Below are 26,394 nucleotides of genomic sequence, written 5' to 3' on the forward strand. Positions count from 1 at the left end.
GGAACTCCAAATTGGGGTATCACCCACCTCTATGTCACATTTTGTCAGACGAATGTTCTTCTTTTGCAATGATACTTGTCATGTTTTTACAAATTTGAAAAACCAATAAAAAACGTTTTGGAAAAAAAAAAAATGAGCAGCTTCTTGAGTGACAGTTGCACTGGAGCAGATAATATATTCATAGTTATCCCCTCCCCCTGTTAGAATTAGCATATGCATTATACAAACTACTCACTTTGTCTAGCAGGACCTGTGGTGAGGTCATACCCATGTGACCACAAGGGGCGGGGCCTCAGCCACCAAAGATGGATACCAGGTCACATGGGTATGACCTCACCACAGGTCCTGCTAGACAAAGTGAGTCGTTTGTATAATGCATATGCTAATTCTAACAGGGGGAGGGGATAACTATGAATATATTATCTGCTCCAGTGCAGCTGTCACTCAAGAAGCTGCTCATTTTACAAACTTTATTTTTTTGGATTTCAAAACCTATACATCCGAGCTGACCACTACAGGTATGTATAGAATCAACCTGATAGTGCCAGTATAGCACTGGCTTTAGCCTATATACGAAAATCCTGGTGATTGGTTCCCTTTAAATGGAATCTGTCAGCAGGTTTTTGCTACCTTATCTGATGTAACATGATGTAGGCAACGAGATCATCAATCCAACGATGTATCATTTAGATTACTGGGTGCAGCCGTTGTAACACAATCTGAATTATTAGCTATAGTCATGTAGCAGAGCCCAGGGAGCTGTCCCTGCCCACACCAGGCTCTCTATAGAAATTGTACACTGAGAGTGAGATGCCAATCACAGCAGAGGGAGTGCCAGCATTCTCTGCACCTGCCACCTAGACCTAGCAATGATAATCATCAAGTAGTAAAGCCTTTTAGTTTAAGTAAACAACAGCATGGAGCCTGATAAAGAGGCACAGTTGATTTTTGTTTTTAACTCCTACAGCATGCTGGCTTCAGGTTACATAGCAAAAACCTGCTGACAGATTCCTTTTAAAAATTGCTGCATTCTTGAGAATGGAGAGGAAACAGTAAATTGTAACATTTTTTGTTTTTACAAGTAATTTTAGCCTTTAACAAGATAAAACAACCCTTATCAAATATATAATAGATAAATATATAACCCCAATAGAGAACTTACAGGCTGAGGTGTGTGAATGGGAGACAGGGTGTCCAGATCAGTCATTGGAAACTCAAGCCCTTTCCGTCTCAGGTCCTCGTAGACAGCGACCACCCCTGTCAGGTCCGGAGTGCTGCGGAAAGCATCTGCCCATGCCTAGACCAGAAACAAATAAATAAAAGCAATACTTTTTACAAAAGTATATATGATATAGATTATGTCCTGGACTTCTAATCTTATGGAATAAATAATTTATATTTTAATATACTCCTTTCCAGTTTAGACTCTATTTTTCATTGTCTACCATTAAAACTATAATATGTGCATAACTTTGCCATTCTTAGGCGTTTACATAAACAAATGCCTTTTGGTTGAATTTTAGCAGGGCATAAATACGGCTATGTTCACATCATATTTTTGCCACATGTCACTGGTCCGTATGGGCTTCAGTCTGAAACCCTGAAAAATGGGATTCAAGCACAACCCAACGGGGCCATTGAGTTTAATGAAGCGAACGGAGTCTCTTTGTAACCTGTATTTTGGGCAGGGTCCTCCTTTTTGAAATGGGCACAAAAATTGGCAAAAAACAGTCTCATTAAAATTACCCCGTCAACGGGTACACCTGAAACACTGCTTTTCAGGGTATCAGATGTAGAAACCGATGAGTAGCAAAAATGTGATAAGACGTTTTATACGGTTAGTTTACCTCAATAACAAATGAGACCCTAAAAAAAATGATTCCTCCCCAACCCCAAAAAAGGAGTTTCTTTTTATTTACTGTTCACGTAAATAAATACTGAATATTCCAGCTATCACTCAGGCCATTAGAGCTTTTGTTTTTCGATAGCTCAATTATCAGCTTTGCGGTGCAGACTGAGACTGAAAGAGCAGAGTCATTTCATAGAATGGTTGTGTTATCGACAACTCCATTGTGATGTTCGAGACCTAGTCACTCCTTGTCCTCTAGGCAAGGGGCTGCACTTCCTCACATGATAACTGTAGCTATCTGACAATTCTCTGTCACCTGGCTCTTATTCATTTAAGCGTATAGAAATCCCAAACGCAACCTGCTGCTTTGTCTACAGAAAAGAAGTGTGCATATTCAATATGCCTGAAAGTAATATATATATATATATATATATATATATATATATATATATATATATATTTATTTTAAAAAAAAAACAAACACATTAGGTGGATTTATTAAGGGTTTTTGCTCCATTGTTCGTGTAATATATTCCAAAACTGAACTACTTCTATTCCCTCAGTCTTCTAGTCTTCCTAAGCCCAATATCTCCCTATCAGTGTGTGGCACCACAATAACTCCCAGGCCGCAGGCCCACTGTCTGGGGATTATACTCGACACTGATCTCTCCTTCACTTCCTATATGCAGTCTCTCGCCCGCTTCTGTCACTTGCACCTTAAGAACATCTCTAGAAACTGTGCCTTTTGCACCATAGAAACAACAAAACCCCCCACTGTGGCCTTATCCACTCCCGCCTTGACTACGGCAATTCTCTATTAATTGGCCTCTCCCTCACTAGACTCTCTCCTCTACAGTCCATCCTTAATGTAGCAGCCAGGGTCACCTATCTGGCTAACCGCTACTCGGATGCTTCCTCTCTGTGCCAGTCACTGCACTGGCTGCCCAAATAATCACAGGATCCAAGTCAAATTGCTTGTTCTCACCCACAAAGCTCTACACAGTGCGGCACCCCCCTACATCTCCGCCCTCGTCTCTGTCTATCACCCTCCCGGTTCTCTACGCTCCTCAAACGACACTCAACTAACATCCACACAAATCTGAACCTCCCACTCCCGGATCTAAGACTTAGAATAGAATATTAGAGTTGGAATGGACCTCCTGGGTCATCTAGTCCAACCCCCTGCAGCAGGATTCACTAAATCATCCCAGATAGATGTCTGTCTAACCTCTTTTTAAAGACTTCCATTGAAGGAGACCTCACAACCTCTCGTGGCAGCTTGATCCACTCGATCACCCTCACTGTCAAAAAGTTTCTTCTAATATCTAATCTGTGTCTCTTCCCCCATCAGTTTCATCCCATTGCTTCTAGTCTTTCCTTGTGAAAATGAGAATAAAACTGATCCCTCTACAGTGTGACAGCCTTTAAGATATTTTTGTAGACAGCTATTAGGTCTTCTCTTTTGCAAGCTAAACAATCCTAAATCCTGTAACCGTTCCTCATAGGACATGGTTTGCAGACCAGTCACCATTCCGGTCACTCTTCTCTGAACTTGCTCCCGTTTGTTGATGTCTTTTTTAAATTGTGGTGCCCAGAACAGGACACAATATTCCAGATGAGGTCTGACCAAAGAGGAGTAAAGGGGGATAATGATTTCTTGTGATCTAGACTGTATGCTTCTGTTAATACATCCTAGAATGGTGTTTGCTTTTTTGCTGCTGCATCACACTGTTGACTCATGTTCAGTCTGTGATCTATTAGTATACCTAAGTCTTTTTCACACATGCTGTTGGATAGATCTATTCCTCCCATGCTGTATATGCTCTTTTCATTATTCTTGCCAAGATGTATGACTTTGCATTTCTCCCTGTTAAAAAACATTCTATTAGTTGCTGCCCACTGTTCCAGCTTGTTTAGATCTTGTTGAATCCTCTCTCGCTCTTCTCTAGTATTAGCCATTCCTCCTAGCTTTGTGTCATCAGCAAATTTAATCAGTTTACCCTTAATTCCTTCATCTAAATCATTGATAAAGATGTTGAACAACACGGGGCCCAGGACAGAGCCCTGTGGTGCCCCACTTGAGACAGTCTTCCAACTGGATGTGCAGCCATTTATGACCACTCTTTTACTTTGATCACTAAGCCAGTTACGAATCCTTCCAACAGTTGCCTTGTCCATTCCACACTTGGTAATTTTTTCAATAAGGATTGTATGAGATATTTTGTCAAATACTTTGCTGAAGTCAAGATATACTATATCTTCTGCATTTCCCTGATCCACCCAGTCAGTGATTTTGTCATAGAAGGAAATTAAGCTAGTCTGACATGACTTATTAGTTACAAACCCATGCTGGCTCTGGTTAATCACTTCATTCTCATCCAGGTACTTGCATAAATGTTGTTCAAAGATCTTTCCTGGTATGGAAGTCAGGCTCACAGGCCTGTAGTTCCCTGGGTCCACCTTCTTCCCTTTTTTGAAGATAGGGACAAAATTTGCTCTTCTACAGTCTTCTGGAACTTCTCTGTTCTCCAAAAATTTTCAAAAATTATGAAGAGTGGTTCTAATATTTCATCTGCTATCTCCTTCAGTACTCTGGGGTGTAATTCATCTAGACCTGGCGACTTGAATTCATTAATGTTAGTTAAGTATTCCCTCACTATCTCTTTGTTTATTGATGGCCTGGATTCTTCTAATCCTACAATAGAACGGTGAAGATCAGTTTATTTTACATTTATGTTTTCAGAGAAAACAGATGCAAAATAACACTTTAAAAGTTCGGCCTTCTCAACATCATTTTTTACAACTTCATCATTTTCATCCTGTAAAATTCCTATAACATCTTTGACTTTTATTTTATTTTTGACATAACTCCAAAATCCTTTTTTATTGCTTTTGACATCTCTTGCAAGCCTTATTTCATTATCAGCTTTGGCTAATTCATTATCAGCTTCTCCCGAGCTGCACCAATCCTCTGGAATGCTCTACTCCAAGAAACTAGGACGATTTACAAGCTATACAGCTTCAGACGCTCCTTAAAAACACATCTTTTTAGGGTGGCTGATCATCCGCCCTAATCAAAGCCAATTCATATACAGTATATCCCCTGCACTATTTCTAGAACATTAATTTTAAATCGCAATCCACAGCATCCAAAGCATTACAAAGTATGCATGACTGGCTCATGCAACCTTTATCTCTCCCCCATTTTTTGGAGATGGCTGGACCATCATTGCAAATAAGCACTTGTACTTGTGTCACCCTCACCTCACCACATTGTAGATTGTAAGCTCTTATGAGCAGGGTTGTGTTTATTTTTGCTTTAATTACTGTATCTTCTATAACAGTTACTTATGTTTGTATTTGAACCTCTGAAATGTAAAGCGCTGCGGAATATGTTGGCGCTATAGAAGATAATTAATCTGGATGTATATAACAATTGAAGATGAGACATTTCCTTTGATAAAATTATTTTCTAATATAATCCCTTTTTTAAAAAAAAAAAAAAAAAAAGAAGAATTCAGACTTCAGTCAAGCTGTTGCTGCCATCAAGTGGTAGCTATGAAATCTCTCGATAGCCTAAGAGTTTTTGCAGAGTAACCAGGGTATGTTCACATTGTGCATATTTGTAGAGTTTTTTTACTGCGCTATTTTCTGCAAATTAAGGATCTATAAAACCTATGAGATTTCAGAAATCTCACGCACACGCCTGTTATTTTTTTCCTGACTGAATTTCAGAACTGCAGGGTTTTTTAAATCTGCCGCATGTCTATACTTTCAGCATTTTTACATTTTTTCACCAGGAGAAAGCATAAAGTGAAAAAAACAAAAAAGCTGCGAAAAAAATGTTTAGTCGCACGGGCAGCTCACATGACCACTGCAGGTATCGCTAAACTTAGCGGCTCTGCCAAGGTAGATTTCACAAGCCACTGAGGTCAGTGATTGGCTGCAGCGGTGATGTGAGCTGCCAATGTGATGTCATTGCTGCAGCCAAAACGCCAGAGAGCCAGCGATGGGGAGGGGAGGGTGAATACCTGCTCTCTTTGTTATGTTACATATATAAAAGTATTTGGGGACCATTTTTCTGAAAGTGGAAAATTCCTTTAAGTAAAGACATTTTTTGAAAGATATGTTCCCATGGAACCTTTTCCATTTCAGCAGCAGAAAATCCCCATGGAAATGTCTTCTCATTTCATCCTTTACATTGCAAAAAGTGAATTCCACAGCGGAAAATTGACATGTGGTGGATTGCAAATGGGTCACAATTAGTGACGAACAACCTTCGGTGCTCAGTACTCATGATGAACTGAAAAATAAGGAGCGCTGATAGTGTAATACCAACAGATCAGTGAGGTAGATCAGGAAAAATACACTCACCTGAAAAGGTTGTGAGATAGTCACAACCACTGACAGAGCATAGGATGAAGGCGTCTGCTGCAGCCCCACAAGGATGTGCATACAAATCAGAGTGAAGAGGGGGTTAATGCCGCACATTAACCCCCTCTTCACTCTGATTTGTATGCACAGTACTCATGATGAGCAGCCAATGGTCGAGACTGAAGTACCCAAGTATAATGGAAGTCAATGGGGAACTCTAGCATGTTTTCAGAAGCTGTTTGTGCCCATCCGAGCATTTAAGAAGTTTTGCACTACTAATGTGACTCCCTTTCATTTGTCCTAACTATTTCTATCTAACACTTTCCTAATTTTCTTCTGCTACTTACCCTCCTCTTGTAAGCTGACCTCTCTGCGGCGCGTATACTCCTAGATTGATGTTATAGCTTTGATCCTTCTGGTCTGAAGGCCAGAATCGGACAAAATGAGCAGGGTACGTCACTGGTGGGGGCAGGGCCGCCTCTTTGTTCATGACAGCAGTCGAGGTGCGCATGCCAAGATCACATTTCACTCTCCTCTTTACAGTGTGGTGATGTCATTATTAGATAATATAGTACCTTGTGTTTAGCACATCACAGCGACTGTGAGATGACAGCACCACGCTGTAAAGTAGGCTGTTCGGACAGTGAAGTATGATCTGGGCATGCGTGCCCAGACTGCTGTCACTCACAGAGAGGCAGCCCGGCACCCACCAGTAACCTGCCCTGCTCAGTTTGTCCGATTCCGGTCTCTAGACTGGAAGGAGCAAAGATAAAACATGAACATAGGAATATATGCACCGCAGAGAGATCAGCTTACTGGAGCAGGGTAGGTAGCAGACGTATATTAGGAAAGTGCTAGATAGGAATAGTTAGGACAAATGAAAGGGAGTCGCATTAATAGTGGAAAACCTCTAACTGCTAATTACAAGTACTGAACCCATCACTAGTCCCAATACACTACGGGAAAAAAACCAAAAAAAACAAAAACATTGTCTCCTATTCATAATTGCTGTTACACCTTTTCTTCTGAACTAAAATGGTACATATACATATATATATATATATATATATATATATATATATATATATGTATATATATATATATATATATATATAATATATAGTCTCTACAGAATTATTTTTTATTTGCACAAAATTCAAATATATATTATTTAGATTTATTTTTTTTTAAAAAAAGCGCAAAAGTCTGGTTTTTTTTTTTCTTGTTCGAGTGGTTTCCCCCATCCAGATGTCTCAGGCTTATTCATGATATGAATCTTTCAAAATATTAGAAAATTTAAGTGGTTTTTTTTTTACGCCAATCAATTTTTATTGTAGGAAGTTACATTACAAAAAAAAGGAGAAATTCAGGTATCATTGGCAATAATACACAAAGAAAACCACGCTGTAACATGTGGTAGTAACACCTTTGATTATGATTCACATTTCCTGTCACACCACCACCAATCATGTCTGATGCAAGTTGCAACTTTTTTAGGTTAATCAATACCCAATACGTGTAGAGTCAACCTACCAATTTACTCTTTAATCCTCAAACTGAGGGATCCAAACAACCAGAACCAGAGAGTAAGAAAGGAAGATAAGAAAAGGGAGGGGAGAGAGAGGTGGGGGAGATGGGGAGAACCATGGATGGTTGCAAGGAAGCAACCAGGGAGGGGGAGGGGGGGGGAGGGTATTGGATGGCGTTTCGGGGTAGCCCGAGCAGTAACAACAACAGAGATTTAAACACCTTGACTATTGACATGTGGTATGGGTGAACTCCCTGCGTAACACTCTCTTTGACCCTATTTGACCCGTTTTTAATTATCAACAGTTTGCCCTGGAAACAGATGCCTGACAGAGGATGCATATACAGAGTTTAGCCACGTGTCCCAAATGTGAAGTATTTTGTTTTTGGCGCGGATGGAGTGAGCCAGACAGAACTCGTATTGGCATTGGAGATTAATTCGGTTATATAGTTCAACTAATGTAGGCGTCTTTGGGGATTTCCAGTGTAAACTTATGCAATATCTGGCAGCTACTAGAATGTGAACTAATAAACCCCTGGATTCCCAGGAGAACTCCTCTATACCCACGTTTAGCACTGCCAGAGCCGGATTCGGATTAATACGATTGCCTGTCAGCTCACCCATCAGGCCAAACACCTCCAACCAGAACGAGAAAACCTTGGGACAAGCCCACCAGCAGTGACCAAAAGTACCTCTTTGGAGGCAGCCCTTCCAACAATGTGGCGAATAATTTGGGAGGAACTGTGCTAAGTTGGCTGGGGACCGATACCATCGCAGGTGTACTTTTTTCAGTTGCTCCAGATGATTTATACACTTGGAATATTTTTGGATATTTGCTGATGCCGAGTGCCAGTGTGAAGGAGAGGTAGAGACACTCAACTCCACGTCCCATTTATTCATATAAGGAGATTTTTGCTCTTCGGGGGGGTTATTGAGCCATTTGTATGTCGAGGAGATACCTTTGGATTTAATTATCTTTTTAAATACCAAAGCTTTTGTTGTAGGTAACAGAGGCTTTGACTTTGGAGGAAATTTAGAGGCCAGAAAATGACTAATTTGGATGTGTTGATAGAAACAGCCCTTTAAAGAGGGGTGTTCCCGTACTATTTCATTAAAGGGGTTAACACCCAAATCAGAGTATAGATCCGCCAGCACTGTAATGCCCGATCCCTCCCACCTGGCCAGATTCAAAAAGGGGATTTGAGATTCCAACGACTTGAGGGAAATCTCTGAAAGAGGAATCTGAATCTTATGAATCAAGTCATTTCGCCAGACCTCCAGGGAGGCTGACATGGTGGGAACACACGGGAAGAACCGTGAGCGGCTTAAATATTCTGCTTCCATCATTCTTCTGACCGAGCCCTGGCGGGACAGGAAATTTTCAATCTGAGCCCATCTATGTGAATTACCTGGACGCCACCATTCCTTTAGTGATTCAATTAGTAAGGCTTTATAATATGCCGTTATGTTTGGGGTGCCCAATCCCCCTAAGTCATATGGGGGGTATAACACTTTACCTGCGACCCTAGCCCTTTTATTACCCCAGACAAATTTGTTAGTCAACGATTGAAGTTTCATCAGGGTTTTGTGAGAAATTTTGATGGGAAGGCATCTGAGCACATACAATATTTTGGGTAAGAAAACCATTTTAAAGGACTGTATCCTGGCCATCCAGGACAATGATATTTTTTCATACCTTCCCAATTCCTTTTCTAAATTTTGGATCAGAGGTTACAAATTTTCTTTAATTAACATCTGCGATGGTGTCAGCTTAATACCCAAATAAGGTATCCCCCTGTCGCACCATTTGAATTGAAAGGCCCCCTCCAGCGCACTCCTGGCCTCCGCCGGTACATTAAACGGCAGTATCAAAGACTTTGCCACATTAAGCTTATAATACGACACTTTAGAAAAGTTTGATAATGTGTTCACCACTGCTGGAATCGACACTGCAAGGTTAGAACAGGAAATTATCACATCGTCTGCGTATAAACCAAGTTTATGTTCAAATTCCCCAACTCTTATACCAGAAATGGCTATGTTTTTTCGTATAGCTTCCGCCAGAGGTTCTACCACTAAAGCAAAAATAGCGGGAGACAATGGACACCCCTGGCGGGTGCCATTACTTATTTGAAATTTAGATGACAGAAACCCCGATGCCAACACTGACGCATTTGGGTAAGAGTAGAGGGCTAGAATGGATGACTTTATTTTCCCCAAGAACCCGAATTTTGTTAGAACTCTCTCCAGGTATCCCCAGTGCACCCTGTCAAAGGCTTTTTCAGCATCAAGAGACAGGAATGCACTGGGTTCACCCGATATCTCCACCAGTCCAATCAAGTCAAGCATCCGTCTGGTGCCATCCTTAGATTGCCTGCCTGTCACAAACCCAACTTGGTCTGGAGCCACTAAGGTCGGGATCACTTTATGAAGTCTATCTGCCACTAGTTTGGCATAAATTTTAACAATCACAATTTAGGAGTGAAATGGGCCTAAAATTACCCGGGGTGTCTGCAGGTTTCCCTGGCTTTGGTAGCGTGATAATTATCGCTTCTAAGTTGTCTGGGGAAATTGACCCTTTATTTTGCCAAAAATTGAAGGTTTTTGACATAAAGGGGGACAGAGTGGATGTAAATTGTTTGTAATATTCGTATGGAAGCCCATCGGGGCCCGGGGCAGAGTTAGACTTAGTCATTTTGATGGCCCCTAGGATTTCATGTGTAGTAAAGGGAAGATTAAGTTCCTCTAATTGCTCATCTGAGACCCGGGGTAGATCCAGGGTGTCTAGGAAACCCTGTATATCCACTTGAGTCGGCTGTGACTTATTGGAATCATATTTTAGATTATACAGGGCCTCATAGTATTTCGCAAATGCTTCTGCTATTTCAATGGGATGTCTAGTGATTGTTCCGTTCGGGTCCCTCAGGAATTCTAATTTAGATTGGATCTCACATTTTTTCGTCCTTCTTGCCAATAAGGACCCCGCTCTATCCCCCATAGCATAAAATGTCGATCTATTTTTTTTAAGATTATGTTCGTATTTTTGCAGGAGTAGGGATCTTAGTTGGAATCTATGGGTTACAATTTCTTTAGTCAAGTTAGGGGATGCTTTGGCTTTATTCAGGGATTCAAGGTGATGAATACGGGTTAATATATATTTAATATCTGCATCTTTTTCCGTTTTTGGATGGAGGCTATTTTTATGAGCTGCCCTCTGACTACGGCTTTATGCGCAGCCCACAGGGTCTCGTCAGAAATTTCCCCATTATTATTAAGTTTAAAATATTCTGTTAACACTGACTCTACTTCATCATGTACCTTCTGCCTACCAAGCAAGCTGGTATTCAGTCTCCACCTAGGGGAATTTTGAACATTAAAGCTACCCTGAACAGACAAAGAGATCGGCGCATGATCTGACCAAGTAATTAAACCAATATCAGCTGCCACACAATTACTTATAGATTTGCTGTCGACCAAAAAAAAAATCAATTCTACTGTATGAGCGATGCCTGTAAGAGAAGAATGTATAGTCTCTTTCTGATGCGTGCAAATATCTCCAGATGTCATGAAAATGGAATTCATTGATGAGATGCTTAAGTTCCTTAGCATGTGGGATGCTGGTGTTGGAGCAATCCATGGAGCGTATTACAGGTATATTAAAGTCTCCACAGATGATTTCCGCCCCTGTGGCAGTATCTTTGAATGCTTGGAAAAATTTCCTAGCAAAGGTCAATTGTGATGAATTTGGGGAGTAGACCGTTGCCAAGGTATAAGGGACGCTGTTGATATAACAAGACAAAATAATATATCTTCCATCCGCTCCATAACTGACATTTATCAATTTAAAGGCCACTGAGTTCTTTATTAAAATGGCCACTCCTCCTCTTTTTTTTGAGTCATTAGCAAAAAAGGTGTGTTGGAAGCTTGGATGAAGTAGCCGTTTATTATCTGTGGAAAGAAGGTGGGTCTCCTGAATGCACGCTATATCACAGTTAGATGCCTTCACCTCTCTCCACATCATTGACCTTTTTGCTGGGGAGTTGAGTCCGTTCACATTAATAGACAATATCTTAATTCTCATATTGGAGCCGCAGGGGGGTTTGAATTCCTAGAAACGCCATCAGGGATGAGAGGGGCTAGACCAGCAAGGAATTGAGAGAAATTTCCAGAAAAAATTAAGGAACATTTGTGAGAAGAGGAACAAAAACAAAAAAATTCCAACAACACCGGTTTGCCCCGAGTAGGGTGCCCGGTGTATAACCGCTCGCCATAGGCGAGAACATCAGGGGGGCTACGTGACATCCCGTGTCACAGGAGCAGGGACAGCAGGTGCCATAAGCAGGAAGGAGTCCCAGCTAAGCTACTGACAATTCAGGGTTAATCCTGTCTGGAGGGCCTCCATGATTCTCCTGCCCACCAGGGTTTGGTGGGTGGGCTATTCCCCAGTCATCCAGCAGTTTGCCCAGCTGAGAAGGAGTATGACATATGTGAGTGCCTCCATCTTTGAAAATTATCATCTTCACCGGAAAACCCCACTTGTACTTGATGCCTTGATCTCTAAGGAGTTTAGAAAGGTGGGCAAATTCTCTTCTTTTATTAAGAGTTGCAGCAGAAAGATCTGGGAAGATTTTTAGTCCCATGAAAGTGTCTGGCAGGGCTGGATTTCCCCTCAGTGTGTGCAGCACAGCTTCTTTTGTTTTATAGAAATGAAGTCTAGCCAGGACATCTTTAGGCAGAGCTGGATCTATGCCTTTGGCTTTAGGGACTCTATGAATCCTGTCCACTATCAGGTCTCTGGTGTCCCATCCAGGGAGTATAAGCTGCAGAAACTTGTGGAAGTATTCCTGGAGGTCTTTATCTGCTACTGATGAGGGAACCCCTCTGATTTTTAGGTTATTTCTTCGGGATCTGTCCTCTATATTACTGATTTTAAGTTTTAGTGCCTCCACCTCCTTTTCCAAAGCTGTGTTAGCATCTATCAGATTGTTATGTGATATTGCAAATTCAGCCATTTTAGTTTCTACATGCTCTGTGCGAACCCCTAGAGACCTGATCTCTTCCTTCAGCTCTCTGACTATTTCTCTGAGATCAGCCTGCAAGGAAGCCCTCAGCGTTTTCAGCAGAGCTTGCATTGTTTCCTCTGTCAGAGGAATGGCTGTGCAGCCTTTCAAGCAGCCTGTTTCTCCCTGTGAGGAGTGGGAAGAAGCTGAGTGGGAAGCCATCTTGCTTGGTGAGGAGAGATCCCTATCCAGGGGGAAGAAGTCTGTCAGTTTGGCTGGAGTGCCAGTTTTTTTAGGTCTCCCCTTAGGCATAGCTGGGGGCTGGGGTTACTCACACCTCCTGTAGCTGGTAATCCTGTTATCTGTGAGCTGATAAGAGCCGGTTTATCCTGCTGTAAGCACAGAGCTCTCCTTCAAGCAGCTGTCGCCATCAGCGTGCAGGCCACGCCCTCCAGAAAATTTAAGTGTTAAATCTCATTTTAATCTGGCGCAGTTGAAGAATCAGGTGCAACATTATGATTGATGTGATTTTTATTTATTTTTTTTAAAAAAAAAAGCATAAAAAAAATGTAAAAAAGACAATGTAAAAGAGCATCTTTGATTTTGCACAAAATTCATCAACCTGCATATGCAATGTTAAAAAATGTCCTATTGACTCATTCAGTCTTTCCGTGCAGATTTCCTGACGTTTCCCCAATTTACCAATACTAAAATAAATTATTTTGGTAGATCTCCAGATGCCTGTAATACCAGTCAATGTGTAGTCATTCTGCTCAGATACGCTGTAGTCTTTTCACATATGACAATTTACAGCCATCTGAAAAGATGATGATGAGCCCAGTTATTGCCATACATCCATTTGTTGGAAGGGAAGCTTTAATCATGTCTTTGTGTTACATGGATTTTTTAAAAACGTTTTTATGATTTTTTTTATTTCTGAGTGTCCTTTCAGGAAGCGTATACAGCAGTTTCATTATCATCAGAGGCAGGATTATAATGGCTGATAACAGAGGAGCCACCAATCACAATAGGCAATGTCACAGCTGACCTGCTCCTCCTGCCTTCACAAAGACCTTTGCACATGCTTATTAGATGCTTCAAGACAAATGATAGGGTCGTGATCTGACCACTGTGGCTATGTACATAATAAAAGTCTAAAAAGACCCCAGTGATCACTGATAAAATTGCAATAGTTTTTTTTCTAACACATATTGTGTTATGGGAAGAAAACATTTGCAAAATTAAAAAAATAAAGATAAATATACATTTAATACAGAAGCTTGATTAAACAATAGGTCATTTTCCAAAAACACAATTCCTTAAGACTTTCCCATCCTGTGGTGTCAGACGTACCTGTATCAAATTGAGTACTTTATCATGGACTATAGCTGGGGGATTGTTTTTAGGCAGGATCGCCCTTACTAGCACCCCCTCCACAAATTCTTGGTGAGCTGCCAAGACATGAAATCGATGGCCACAGTTCTTCACACACGCTTCAAGTATCTGGAGGACAGAACAACACGGGAGGGTTATTTCTTGGGTGATCACTACCATAACACAACATGAGACCACTTCTGTCCAGATGCCATATTAAAGGTTCTCTGTCAGCAGGTTTCTGCAATCTAATCTGAAGACAGCATGCTGAAAGAGTTAAAACAGAGAATTCAGCCCTGCCTCTCTTATCTCACAATTGTTTTTGTTTATCTTGAATGTTAGCTTAACCTCATAACAACGGCCATACGACTTAAAGCGGCGGCAAAACAGGGTACTTATTCTGTTCCGCCGCTTTAAAGCGGCGGCCCGAAAAAACCCTGTAGCGCCCCCCAGCGACCGAAAATCTCGGGGGTTTCAGCTACCGGGGGTAGCTGAGACTCCCCAGATTATGAATCGGGGTGGTTTTTTTGGACCCCGATAATGTGATCGCCGGTATACACCGTATACCGACGAACACATGAAAAAAAAAATAAATGGCCGGTAAAACTGATTTCTTTTTCATCTGACATGATCAAACATGTCAGATGAGAAAGAAATATAAATTCCTAGTGCCCCCAAAGCCCCCGATACCGGAGAGTCCCCCCCCACACCCCTACCCCCCCCCCCTCCGGAGCAGTCAAAATGGCGCCGAAGCGCACAGAAAACTGCCGCCGCCGCCGGCTCTGCATTCATTTCCCTCCGATCTGAAATGATCAAACATTTCAGATCGGAGGGAAATGTCCTCCCCCTGACCCCTCCTCCGGTCCACCGGAGCCCTCTGGTCCACCGGAGCCCCTCCGGTTCTCTAGAGCGCTCCCCCTCCCCCCCCCTCCGGAGCATGCAAGATTGCGGCGCACAGCGCACAGCGCGTGGCCGCATTCATCCTGCTCTTTCTGTCGCATGTGACACGTCACATGCGGCAGAAAAGTCGTCCCCCGGTCAGCCCCCGGTCAGCCCCGTTACCTGGCTGCTGCTCCGTCCCCGCGATCACTCCGCCTCCTAGAAAGCTGGCGGCGTATGCGCAGACAGCGGCTGTCAGCTGGATCCTTGCAAGCAGGGACGCAGACCTCGCTGCTGCGCTGTGGACCGGGGGAGAGTGAGTGCAGTAATCTGCAGCTACACTCCTCACATGGAGAGCCTGCTGTTCTAGAAAATGGGGGGTACGTTCTGTGAGCGTGCCCCTCATATTCTGGAATGAGGTTACTGCAGGTCACTCTGCCCTAGGTTGGACCGGGGCAGTGTGAGTGCAGTATTCTCAGATTACTGCACCCACACTGCTCATGGAGAGCTTGCTCTTCCAGAAAATGGGGGATACGTTCCCTGAACGTGCCCCCCATATTCTAGAAGGTCCAGAGTCGCCGAGGGACCTCCAAAATGGATTACAGCGACCGAAATGTATTTATTTTCAATAAATTGGTGAAAAAGAAATGTTTCGGGGAGGTTTTTTTTCAAATACATTTTTTTTGTGTTTATTTTTTTCTATTACTGACTAGGTTAGTGATGTCGGGTATCTGTTTAGATGCCGTGACATCACTAACCCCAGGGCTTGATGCCAGGTGACATTACAGCTGGTATCAACCCCGTATATTACCCCGTTTGCCACCGCACCAGGGCGCGGGATAAGCTGGAGCGAAGCGCCAGGATTGGCGCATCTAATGGATGCGCCACTTCTGGGGCGGCTGCGGCATGCTATTTTTAGGCTGGGAAGAGTCCAATAACCATGGCTCTTCCCACCCTGAGAATACCAGACCCCAGCTGTCCGCTTCACCTTGGCTGGTGATCTAATTTGGGGGGGACCCCACGTTTGTTTTTTTTTGTTTTTTTTAAAAAAAAACGCCTGGAGAGCCCTCCAAATTGATCACCAGCCAAGGTGAAGCTGTCAGCTGTGGTTTGCAGGCTACAGCTGTCTGCTTTACCCTAGCTGGCTATCAAAAATAGGGGGGACCCCACGTCGTTTATTTTAATTATTAATTTTTTGGGGGGCTAAATACAAGGCTAGGCACCCTTTAGTGCCACATGAAAAGGCACTAAAGGGCGCCAGCTTAGAATATGCAGGGGGGTGGGACGTTATATATGTTTGACATCTATCCATTCATCCATTGTAGCATTTTAGGCTGTGTGCCCACAATCAGGGTTTGCAGCGTTTTGGGCGCAGAGTGTTTTCCCTGCATCCATAGCGCTGCATTGTGCAGTAGAAGCACAGTGGAAAGATTTTTAGAAATCCTATGCCCACTGTGCTACTTTTCTCCGCAGCATACACTGACCTGTGGTGCAGCTTCCCGAGCCTCAGCATGTCAATTTATGCTGCGGAGACAAGAGTGTTCTCTGCAGGTAGCATAGAGCTCCACAGCAGCCTGAACCCAAATCGTGGGCATGGGCAGCTGCGTTCTCCCGTGGACAACACTCACATCTCTGCAGGAGGCTGACACTGTGTACTAGACGCCGTGTCGCTGGATCATGGCCACATAGCCTAAAAGTGAGAAATTTGTTGCTACAGCAACATTTTTGTGAAGTACCTGTGGATTCAAAATGCTTACTATACTCCTGAATAAAATCCAGTTTCCAAAATGGGGTCACTTGTGGGGGGTTTCTGCTGTATAGGTACCCAAGGGGCCCTGCTAATGTGACATGGTGCCCGCAATTTATTTAAACTTTTCCAGAATTCAAATGGTGCTCCTTCCATTCCAAGCCCTCCCATTTATCCAAACAGAGGTTTTTGGCCACATGTGGGGTATCCCTGTGCTCATAGGACATTGGATAACAACCTGTTGGGTCCACGGCTTGTTGTGGGCTCTTGAAAAAGTAAGATATTTGATGCTGAAGCAACATTTTTGTGAAAAAAATGAAAATTTTCAATATGGCAACCTAAGCTTATCAAATTCTGTGAAGTACTCTTGGATTCAAACTGCTCAATATACACCTAGATAAAAGCCTTGAGGTGTCTTGTTTCCAGAATGGGGTCACTTGTGGGGGACCTCCACTGTTTAGGCACCTTAGGGGCTTTCCAAATGCAACATAGCGTCCGCTAATGATTCCAGCCAATTGTGCAGTCAAATGGCGCTCCTTCCCTTCCGAGCCCTGTCATGCACCCAAACAGTTGATTTTCATCACACATAAGGTATCAGCATACTCAGGAGAAATTGCACAATAAATTTCATGGTGATTTTTTTCCTGTTACCCTTGTGAAAAAAAAGCTACCTGGTTGAAATAACAATTTTGTGGTAAAATTTTATTTTTTATTTTCATGGCTCAACGTTATAAAATTCTGTGAAGCACCTGGGGGTTCAGGGTACTCCCCAAACATCTAGATAAATTCCTTGAGGGGCCGAGTTTCCAAAATGGAGTCACTTGTGCGGGGTTTCTGCTGATTAGGTACCTTAGGGGACCTCCAAATGCGACATGGTGCCCGCAATCTTTGTCAGCCAAATTTCCTTTCCAAAATTCAAATATTGCTCCTTTCGTTCCAAGCCCTCCCATTTGTCCATACAAAGGTTTCAGACCACATGTGAGGTATCACCGCGCTCATAAAAAAAGTGGTTAACAAACCTTGAGGTCAAATTTTTGGAATTACCTCTTGAAAAAGTGAGAAAATTGATGCTAAAGCAACATTTTTGAGAAAATTATTAAAATTTTCAATATGACAACGTAACGTTAACAAAATCTGTGAAGTACCTGTGGATCTAAAATGCTCACTATACCCCTAGATAGAAGCCTTGAGGGGTCTAGTTTCCAAAATGGTGTCACTTGTGAGGGGTTTCTTCTGTTTAGGTACCTTAGCGGACCTGTAAATGCAACATGGTGCCCGCAATCTATTTCAGCCAAATTTGCTTTCCAAAATTCAAATATTGCTCCTTCTGTTCCGAGCCCTCCAATTTGTCCAAACAGAGGTTTCTGACCACATGTGGGGTATCGGCGCGCTCATAAGAAAGTGGGGAACAAGTTTTGGGGTCCATTTTGTTGTGTTATATCTTCTAAAAGTGAATAAATTTGGGTTAGAGCAACATTTTTAGGTAAAATTTAATTTTTGCTTTTTTTCATTCCACATTGCTTTTGTTCATGTGAAGCACCTGAAGGGTTAATACACTTCTTGAATGTGGTTTTGAGTACTTTGGGGGGTGCAGTTTTTAGAATGGTGTCACTTTTGGGTATTTTCTGTCATCTAGGCCTATTGCAGTCACTTCAAATGTAATGTGGTCCCTAAAAAAATGGTTTTGTAAATTTTGATGTAAAAATGAGAAATCGCTGATAAACTTTGAACCCCTCTAACTTCCTAACAAAAAAAAATTATGTTTCCAAACTTGTGCTGATGTAAAGTAGACATGTGGGAAATGTTATTTATTAACTATTTTGTGTCACAGAAATCTCTGGTTTAACGGTATAAAAATTCAAAAGTTGAAAATTGCTACATTTTCAAAATGTTTGCCAAAATTCAATTTTTGTCATAAATAAACGCAAAAAATAGTGTCCTAAATTTGGTACTAACATAAAGTCCAATATGTGATGAAAAAACAATCTCAGAATCACCGGGATCCGTTGAAGCGTTCCAGAGTTATAACCTCATGAAGTGACACTGGTCAGAATTGCAAAATTTGGTCTGGTCATTAAGGTGAAAATTAGCTCCGTCACTAAGGGGTTAAGCCTCTTATCGTTATCATTAGTGGGTCTCAGCTGCCTGTGATCTCTGACTCTGCCCCTTCTGAGATTAACAGCTTCTGTCTACATGCAAATTCTCTGTCTCTTTCACTGTGTCAGAACAGCTGCAGCCACTAATCTAAGTGATATATCGTTGAACTCAGGGCCGCTTTGCCTACATCATTCTGCTCTTTGATGAGGTAGCAAAACCTGCTGACAGATTCCTTTTAAGACCTCACTCAGGACACCTCCCCCCTAGTATACACAGTCAATATGTAGGAGAAACCCATGCTCCGGCGGTCCCTACCCTCTGCACGCACTTGCTGATGTAGCAGTGCTGTAGGCTCATTTGGTCCCTAAACAAGAGGGAGTTGAGGCAGAACTCACCGTCAAGGCCAACATCACCTCCTGAAAGTTCTTATTTCCTACAATCCTCTTCTTCAGGGCTCTGATGGCATCTTTAGGCCTAAGAGAGAACATAGGAATCATTTTGTGGTCAAATAAGTAAAATCACAGAATAATGGGAACTTTGAGTCATCATTACCCTTCTTCTGTCTCATTGATAATATCACATATTTCCATGTTCAAGGCCCAATCTTCAGAACGCAGAGACCCATCGGTTGCTTTTTCTGAAAAATAAAAAACTTTTTTTTTTGCAAACTTTTTTTTTTTTTTAACAAGTATTGAATTCCTTCTTGAAAAAAATATTTCATGTGAACATACCCATAGAGGAGACCTGCCAGCTCCCTCCCTCTCCTAAACCACCACCTTGAATTTATTAAACTCCTTCATGTGCCATACCGTTATTTCTATTGCTGAAAAACAATTATAAATCTGGCTTGCCTACTGCAAATCAGCTCGGACTAGTCCGGTAGAGGCACAGATTTCCCCAGACTAGTCCAGACGCGGCTCATGAAAGCACATTTCTTTGGGTACGAGCAACACCACAATGGCAATTTTTCTATCGGGTCCTTGTAAATATCAGTGCATGTTTGCAACATCCTAGCTTACTGGTCATGCATAATGAAGCTAGATGTGTGCTCCCCGACTCCATGAGCACACTGAGCAGTATCTACATTCCAAGAGAGGAGTTAACTCCTATGATCCCTGCCAGCTGTCTCCAGCCCATTGATTTCTATACAGATGTTATCGCATCACCACCCTCCTCCCTGCCTCTCAGCTCCTGACAAGCCATTATAAACCTTGCAAAAATCACCAGCACTTCCCATCAGATTTGAGAGCAGTACTAATCACATCTCTCACTTTCCTGAGCCCTGCGCTTGTTCAAATATCCAGTTATCTCCAAATTTACAGTAAATGTAGAGCCCAATTCATCAAAGCTGTTACTGCAGAATTATTGCGTAAATTGCTTGGAAAAGTGACAAAGTTTGAGGGTGCACTTAAATTTAGCGATTTTTGGTATTCTTGTATTACAAAGTGGGTGGAGCTGGGTGGGACGGGGTGTAGCAACTACTGCTCCTTAAATTCATGATGACTCAGGGTTGAAGCATTGGAGAAACGCGCGTCGGATGTTTGGTGGTTGAAATAAGAATTGATTATTAGTATTTTTTTTTTTACCTTAACACATGGGCTACATTTAGGTTTTATATGTGTCCATATGTAATATCACCTACTTGCTCAGCATTTATATAATTGTGATTGTTTTTCTGTATTTACCTAGTAATATATTATATATATTTATAAATATATTATAATATATCTATTTGACAACTGCACGCTATAGTGTTGGGGTGTGTGTGTGTGTGTGTGTGTGTGTGTGTGTGTGTGTGTGTGTGTATGTATATATATATATATATATATATATATATAATATTCATATATATACATTTTCACATGTTGTTTTTAATATGTATATTCAATGAAATTTGATGTTATGTTTTGTTTTGTTTTTTTACAAATATAGAGAAGATTACTTCTGTCCTGGCATAATGTTCTTTTTTGTAATTTTGCTACTCACCAGTTCTGTCACTCAAGGAGAAATGCCCACCCCCCAGAAACCAGGAAGTAAGGAGACTGCAGAATGAGCTTTTTAATCCCTAAGGCCATGTGCCCACGGGAGCTTTTTGCTGCAGAGTTTGCCGCGGAAAAACTGCGGATTTTTCAGATAAATCCGCAGGTTCTAGCATGTACAGGCACTCCCCATGTTACCCTATGGGACATGGGGAGTGTCTGTGTCCACGCTGCGGAAAGTGCGGCTGCGGAATCTCCTGCGGAGATCCCTCAGCCGCACCTAACTGCATGTCAATTGTTCATGCGGATTTACTTGCGGAGATCCCGGCCCTCCGCTATGGAAAATCGCGTGAAACTCCGCATGTTTCCCGCAGCTATTCCGCTGTACTACCGCAGCTAAAAATAGCTCTGTACCCGCAGATTTTTCAACGGAAAACCTGCGGATTTATCTGGATTTTCTAGATAATTCCGCAGGTTTTAGCAAGTACAGACACTCCCCATGTTATCCTATGGGACATGGGGAGTGCTGTGTCCATGCTGCGGATACGTGCGGCTGCAGAATATGCTGCGGATGTCCCGCAGCCACACGTAACTGCATGTCAATTATTCCTGCGGAAATACCGGCCCTCCACTATGGAGATAGAGGCCGGGACTTCCGCAGGTAAGCCGCATGAATGTCCGCAGGTTTTCCAAAGATATTTCGCTGGAATCCCCTGCGGGAAACATGTGGACATACCTGCGGATATATCTGCAGGTACAATATCCCATGGGCACATAGTCTTAATGTCACATATTTGTAAAAGGGAACCTGTCACCAGGTTTTTGCTCCCCCATCTAAGAGCAGCATAATGTAGGGGCAGAGATCCTGAATCCAGCGATGTGTCACTTACTGAGCTGGTTGCTGTAATTTTCATAAAATCAATGTTTTCTCTGCTGCAGATCTAGAGATTATACAGAGCTCAAGAATATGCTGGACTATTTGGCAGCAGGTAAACTAGTCCTATAATGATAATCTACTGCTGATTAAACAGTGATTTTATCAAAACTACACTAAGTCACACATCGCTAGAATCAGGATCTCTGCCCCTACGTTATTCTGCTCTCAGATTATGTGGCAAAAACCTGGTGACTGATTCCCCTTAAAGGGAACATGTCAGCAGATTTGGGGCCTATACGCTGCGGCCACCACCAGTGGGCTCTTATATACAGCATTCTAACATGCTGTATATAAGAGCCCAGGCCGCTGTGAGAACATAAAAATACTTTATAATACTTACCTACGGGGTCGGTGCGATGCAAACTGGTCAGAAGGGTGTCTCCGTTCTTCGGGATTGGTTCTCTTTCGTCCATCTTAGTCCTCCTTCTTCTGAAGCCGGGGTGCATGACGCGTCCTACGTCATCCACACTCGCCGGCATTGAGGTCCTGAGCAAGCGCAGTTTGATCTGCTCTGAGCAGGGAAGAGCAAAGTATTGTAGTGCGCCTGCGCGGGACCTCAATGCCGGCGAGTGTGTATGACATAGGACGCGTCATGCACCCCGGCTTCGGAAGAAGGAGAAGTAAGATGGCTGAAAGAGGAGGCACCGGTACCGGAGAACGACGCCACCCTTCTGACCAGTTTGCATTGCACCGTCCATTTAGGTAAGTATTATAAAGTGATTTTTACGTTCTACACAGCGGCGTGGGCTCTCATATACAGCATGTTAGAATTATGTATATAAGAGCACAGTAGTGGTGGCTGCAGCTTATAGGCCCCAAATCTGCTGACAGGTTCCCTTTAAATGGATGCAATTATAGCCTTTGGGAATTGAGTTAAAGGATTTCTAAATAATAAATAATAAATTTTAATTTCTATAGCGCCAACATATTCCGCAGCGCTTTACAGTTCAGAGGGGACATGTACAGACAATATGAAACAATACAAAATAACAAAATTAAGATACCAGGAGGAGTGAGGGCCCTGCTCGTAAGCTACAGTCTATGAGGAAATAGGGGAGGCACATAAAAGGTGAATGGGGGGAGAAAAGCTTGTTATATATGGTTCAGCCATCGATTTAATAGGGTATTCAAAACCAGCTGCACAAATCCGTCGGTGAGAATTTATACAGATACAGGGGACGAGAACTGGAAGTAAATTTTATGAAGGGCAGAAAGGGATTAGATTAGATCAGGGCGGTGAGGTGATAGGCTAGTTTAAAGAAATGCGTTTTTAGGGCCCGCTTAAAGGTGTGGATGTTGGGAATTAATCAGATTGCTCTTGGTAGTGTGTTCCAGAGCATAGGCGCAGCTTGTGAGAAATCTTGAAGATGGGAGTGGGAGGTTCGAATTGTTGAGGATGTCAGTCTTAAGTCATTAGCAGAGCGGAGGGCACGGGTTGGGTGATAGACAGATGAGTTAGGAGATGTAGGGTGGTGCAGAACCGTGGAGAGCTTTGTGAGTGAGAGTGATAAGTTTATATTGGATTCTGTAACGGGTAGGCAACCAGTGCAATGACTGGCAAAGAGCAGAGGCATCAGTGAAGCGGTTGCAGAGGAAAATGATCCTGGCTACGGAATTCAGAATGGATTGGAGAGGGGAGAGTTTAGTAACAGGGAGACAAATTAGTAAAGAGTTACAATAATCCAGGCGAGAATGAATGAGAGCGACAGTAAAGCTGGGGCCACATGGGCACTACTGCGATGCTCGCATGAGACTAGTCTCGCGCTGGCAGCACAGCAGGAGCCGAGTGTCATGCAAGCGTGCCTGCGTCTGAGGTCCGACCCCGCGAGCAGACCTCAGCTGCGGGGGGCGGGCCGGAGATGCGGAGGGGCGGACCAGCACTGCAGAGGGGCAGGCCGGCACGGAGGAGTGGAGGGAGGGATTTCTCTCCCTCTCTCCTCCGTTGCCGGCTATTGTGATTCTTGCTCTGCACGCGCGGTACACCGGAGTACCGCGAGTGCAGTGCGATTTTTCTCTCGCCCCATTCACTTGAATGGGTGCGAGAGAAAAGGGTCTCACCTTACAATCGCAGCATGCTGCGATTGTTTTCTCGGTCCGATTAGGGCTGAGAAAATAATCGCTCATGTGTGCTGACACACAGGCTAGAATTGGTCCGAGGGGGATGCGATGTTTTATCGCACTCCACTCGCACCGATTTTCTCACCGTGTGGATTTAGGCCTAAGAGTTTTTGCAGAGTCAACGGTACGAAAAGGTCGAATTCTCGAGATGTTTTTGAGGTGGAAGTGACAAGCAGCAACACCCATCATCCATAGGATATAATGGTATCCAATTAACAGACAAGCCATGAAAAGCTATAGAAAAGCTTGTTGTGATGCCATTATAATGCATAGGTATCAGATGCCACTGCTAAATCTCGAACCCAGCCCTTAAGGGTTAACAATGCAGCACTCATCTGTTCCTTTTATTAATGTTATCAGCAGCTTTGCACTGGTTTACATAGATGACCTTTAAATACCACATTATCATATAGCACAAGCATGGTAAATTCAGTGCATTCTTGCATCCGAAGCCGGCTATGCCTCCATTGTGTGCGGTGCCGGAATCCAGCAGAAGATAACTGATTAATACAGTCTGAGGGATTCAGCTGACACAGAATGAATGAGAGGCATGGAAACCTCGGTGGTTAACCGTACCACGCCCTGCGCTGGAAAAATGTGCTTCATTTCCCTTTAACAAAGACTCTTGGACCCTGACATCTTTTCTGAGCTACAGAAGGGGCGGCCGCGGATCTGAGGACAACAAACTGCAGCCTGAACTGGCGGCAGCAGCGGGGACACGCCAGGAACCCCAGAGTCCCAGATCCACATTATATTCTTCGAGCGGTGTGCAGGGCGAGGGAACGGAGATACCTCACAAAACGTCAAAAACTTTTCAAAGTTTGAAAAATGTATTTAAGGGTTGCTGGTCCGCAAATGCTACAAGAATAACAAACAGAACAGTATATATAACCCGGAAAAAGATGTGATGACTTCTTGCTGTTTAAACAAGTGTTGAGAATACGTTTACATCCACTGATTCCATGTCAAGTATTTGGACTTAAAGGGGTTGTCAAATTAGGGAATCTCCTGTCCATGAGTCTTATAATGTGACGGAACCTGTCACCAGATTTTGGCTTTCTAAACCAAAACTAGCACCTTACTCAGTGCCTGTGTTGCATTCCTTAGAAGGTGCATCTTGCCCCCGCCCCCAGGCCCCCCGTAGACCCCACAAATAGCTTTATAATATCTCCCGCCATGTATACAAATTTGTGAGTCTAGTCCGTAGTGCATCCTATTTTGTAGCTTCCGTCCCTCCTTTCAGCGCTGATCGCCGTCCTCCTTTGATGATTGACATGGATGAAACCTCCGGCGCCATCCATGTAGCCAGGCAAAATCTCAGACCTGCGCAAAGAACTCGCCGTTTCGCACAGGCGTACCTATGTTTTCGGCTCTACCCGCAATAGGGAAGACAGAAGTGCGCCTGCGCGAGCCAGCAATGGCTCTGTGCAGGCACAACATTTTGCCCAGCTATGTGGAAGGCACCCGAGGTGTCATCCATGTCAATCATCAAAGGAGGACAGTGAATTGGAGGAATCATCTGTCTGGATGTTCAAAAGAAAAATCTGCAGAATTCCACGAGTGAGCACAAATCTATAACAAATCTCAATGACTAAAGGCTGCTTTACACGCTGCAACGTCGCTAGCGATCGCACCCACCCCCGTTGTTTGTGAGTCACGGGCAAATCACTGCCCGTGGCGCACAATATCGCTAGTACCCGTCACACATACTTACCTTCTTAACGACATCGCTGTGGCCGGCGAAAAAACTCTTTTAAGGGGGCGTCACAGCGACATCACACGGCAGGCATCCAATAGAAGCGGAGGGGTGGAGAGCAGCCGCATTAACGTCACTCCCACCTCGTTGCCAGAGGATGCAGGAACGCTGTTGTTCGTCGTTCCTGGGAAGTCACACGTAGCGATGTGTGCTGCCTCAAAAACGACGAACAACCTGCGTCCAAAATCAGCAACGATTTTTGGGAAAGGAATGACGTGTCAACAATCAACGATTTTTATTGATTTTTGGATCGTTAGCGGTCGCTCGTAGGTGTCACACGCAACGACATCGCTAACGAGGCCAGATGTGCGTCACGAATTCCGTGACGATTCCGTAAGCCAATTGGTGAGTGTGCTACTACCTTCATCACACTAAAGGCTGCCCGTGGCGCACAAAGTCGGTAACCCCCGTCACACGTACTTACCTCCCGTCCGACCTCGCTGTGGGCGGCGAATGTCCACTTCCTGGAGTGGGAGGGACGTTCGACGTCACACGGCCGCCGGCCAATAGAAGCGGAGGGGCGGAGATGATTTTTGGATAGTTAGCGGTCGCTCGTAGGTGTCACACGCAACGACATCGCTAACGAGGCCAGATGTGCGTCACGAATTCCGTGACCCCAGCGATATCTCGTTAGCGATGTCGTTGCGTGTAACGGGGCCTTAAGTACCTTGAATTACCTGAAAAATCTGCCAAAAAAAACCAAAACAAAACAGAAGAACAACACTAAGAAAAATAGAACGGACCACTCCAGTGATT

General features: G+C 43.3%; 1 protein-coding gene across 1 annotated transcript in view; it reads right to left on the reverse strand.

The window, feature by feature from the left end:
* Positions 1-26,394, reverse strand: part of TOM1 (target of myb1 membrane trafficking protein) — a 186,429-nt gene that overhangs the window by 122,864 nt on the left and 37,171 nt on the right. Inside the window, exons 2-5 of the mRNA XM_075321804.1 lie at positions 19,401-19,485; positions 19,244-19,322; positions 14,105-14,254; positions 1,163-1,297 (exon numbers count right to left, since the gene is read on the reverse strand). Coding sequence (XP_075177919.1) covers positions 1,163-1,297; positions 14,105-14,254; positions 19,244-19,322; positions 19,401-19,485 — 449 coding nt within the window. The remainder of the gene's footprint in view (positions 1-1,162; positions 1,298-14,104; positions 14,255-19,243; positions 19,323-19,400; positions 19,486-26,394) is intronic.

This window comes from Anomaloglossus baeobatrachus, chromosome 8 (genome assembly GCF_048569485.1).
Source record: "Anomaloglossus baeobatrachus isolate aAnoBae1 chromosome 8, aAnoBae1.hap1, whole genome shotgun sequence".
Classification (NCBI taxonomy): domain Eukaryota; kingdom Metazoa; phylum Chordata; class Amphibia; order Anura; family Aromobatidae; genus Anomaloglossus; species Anomaloglossus baeobatrachus.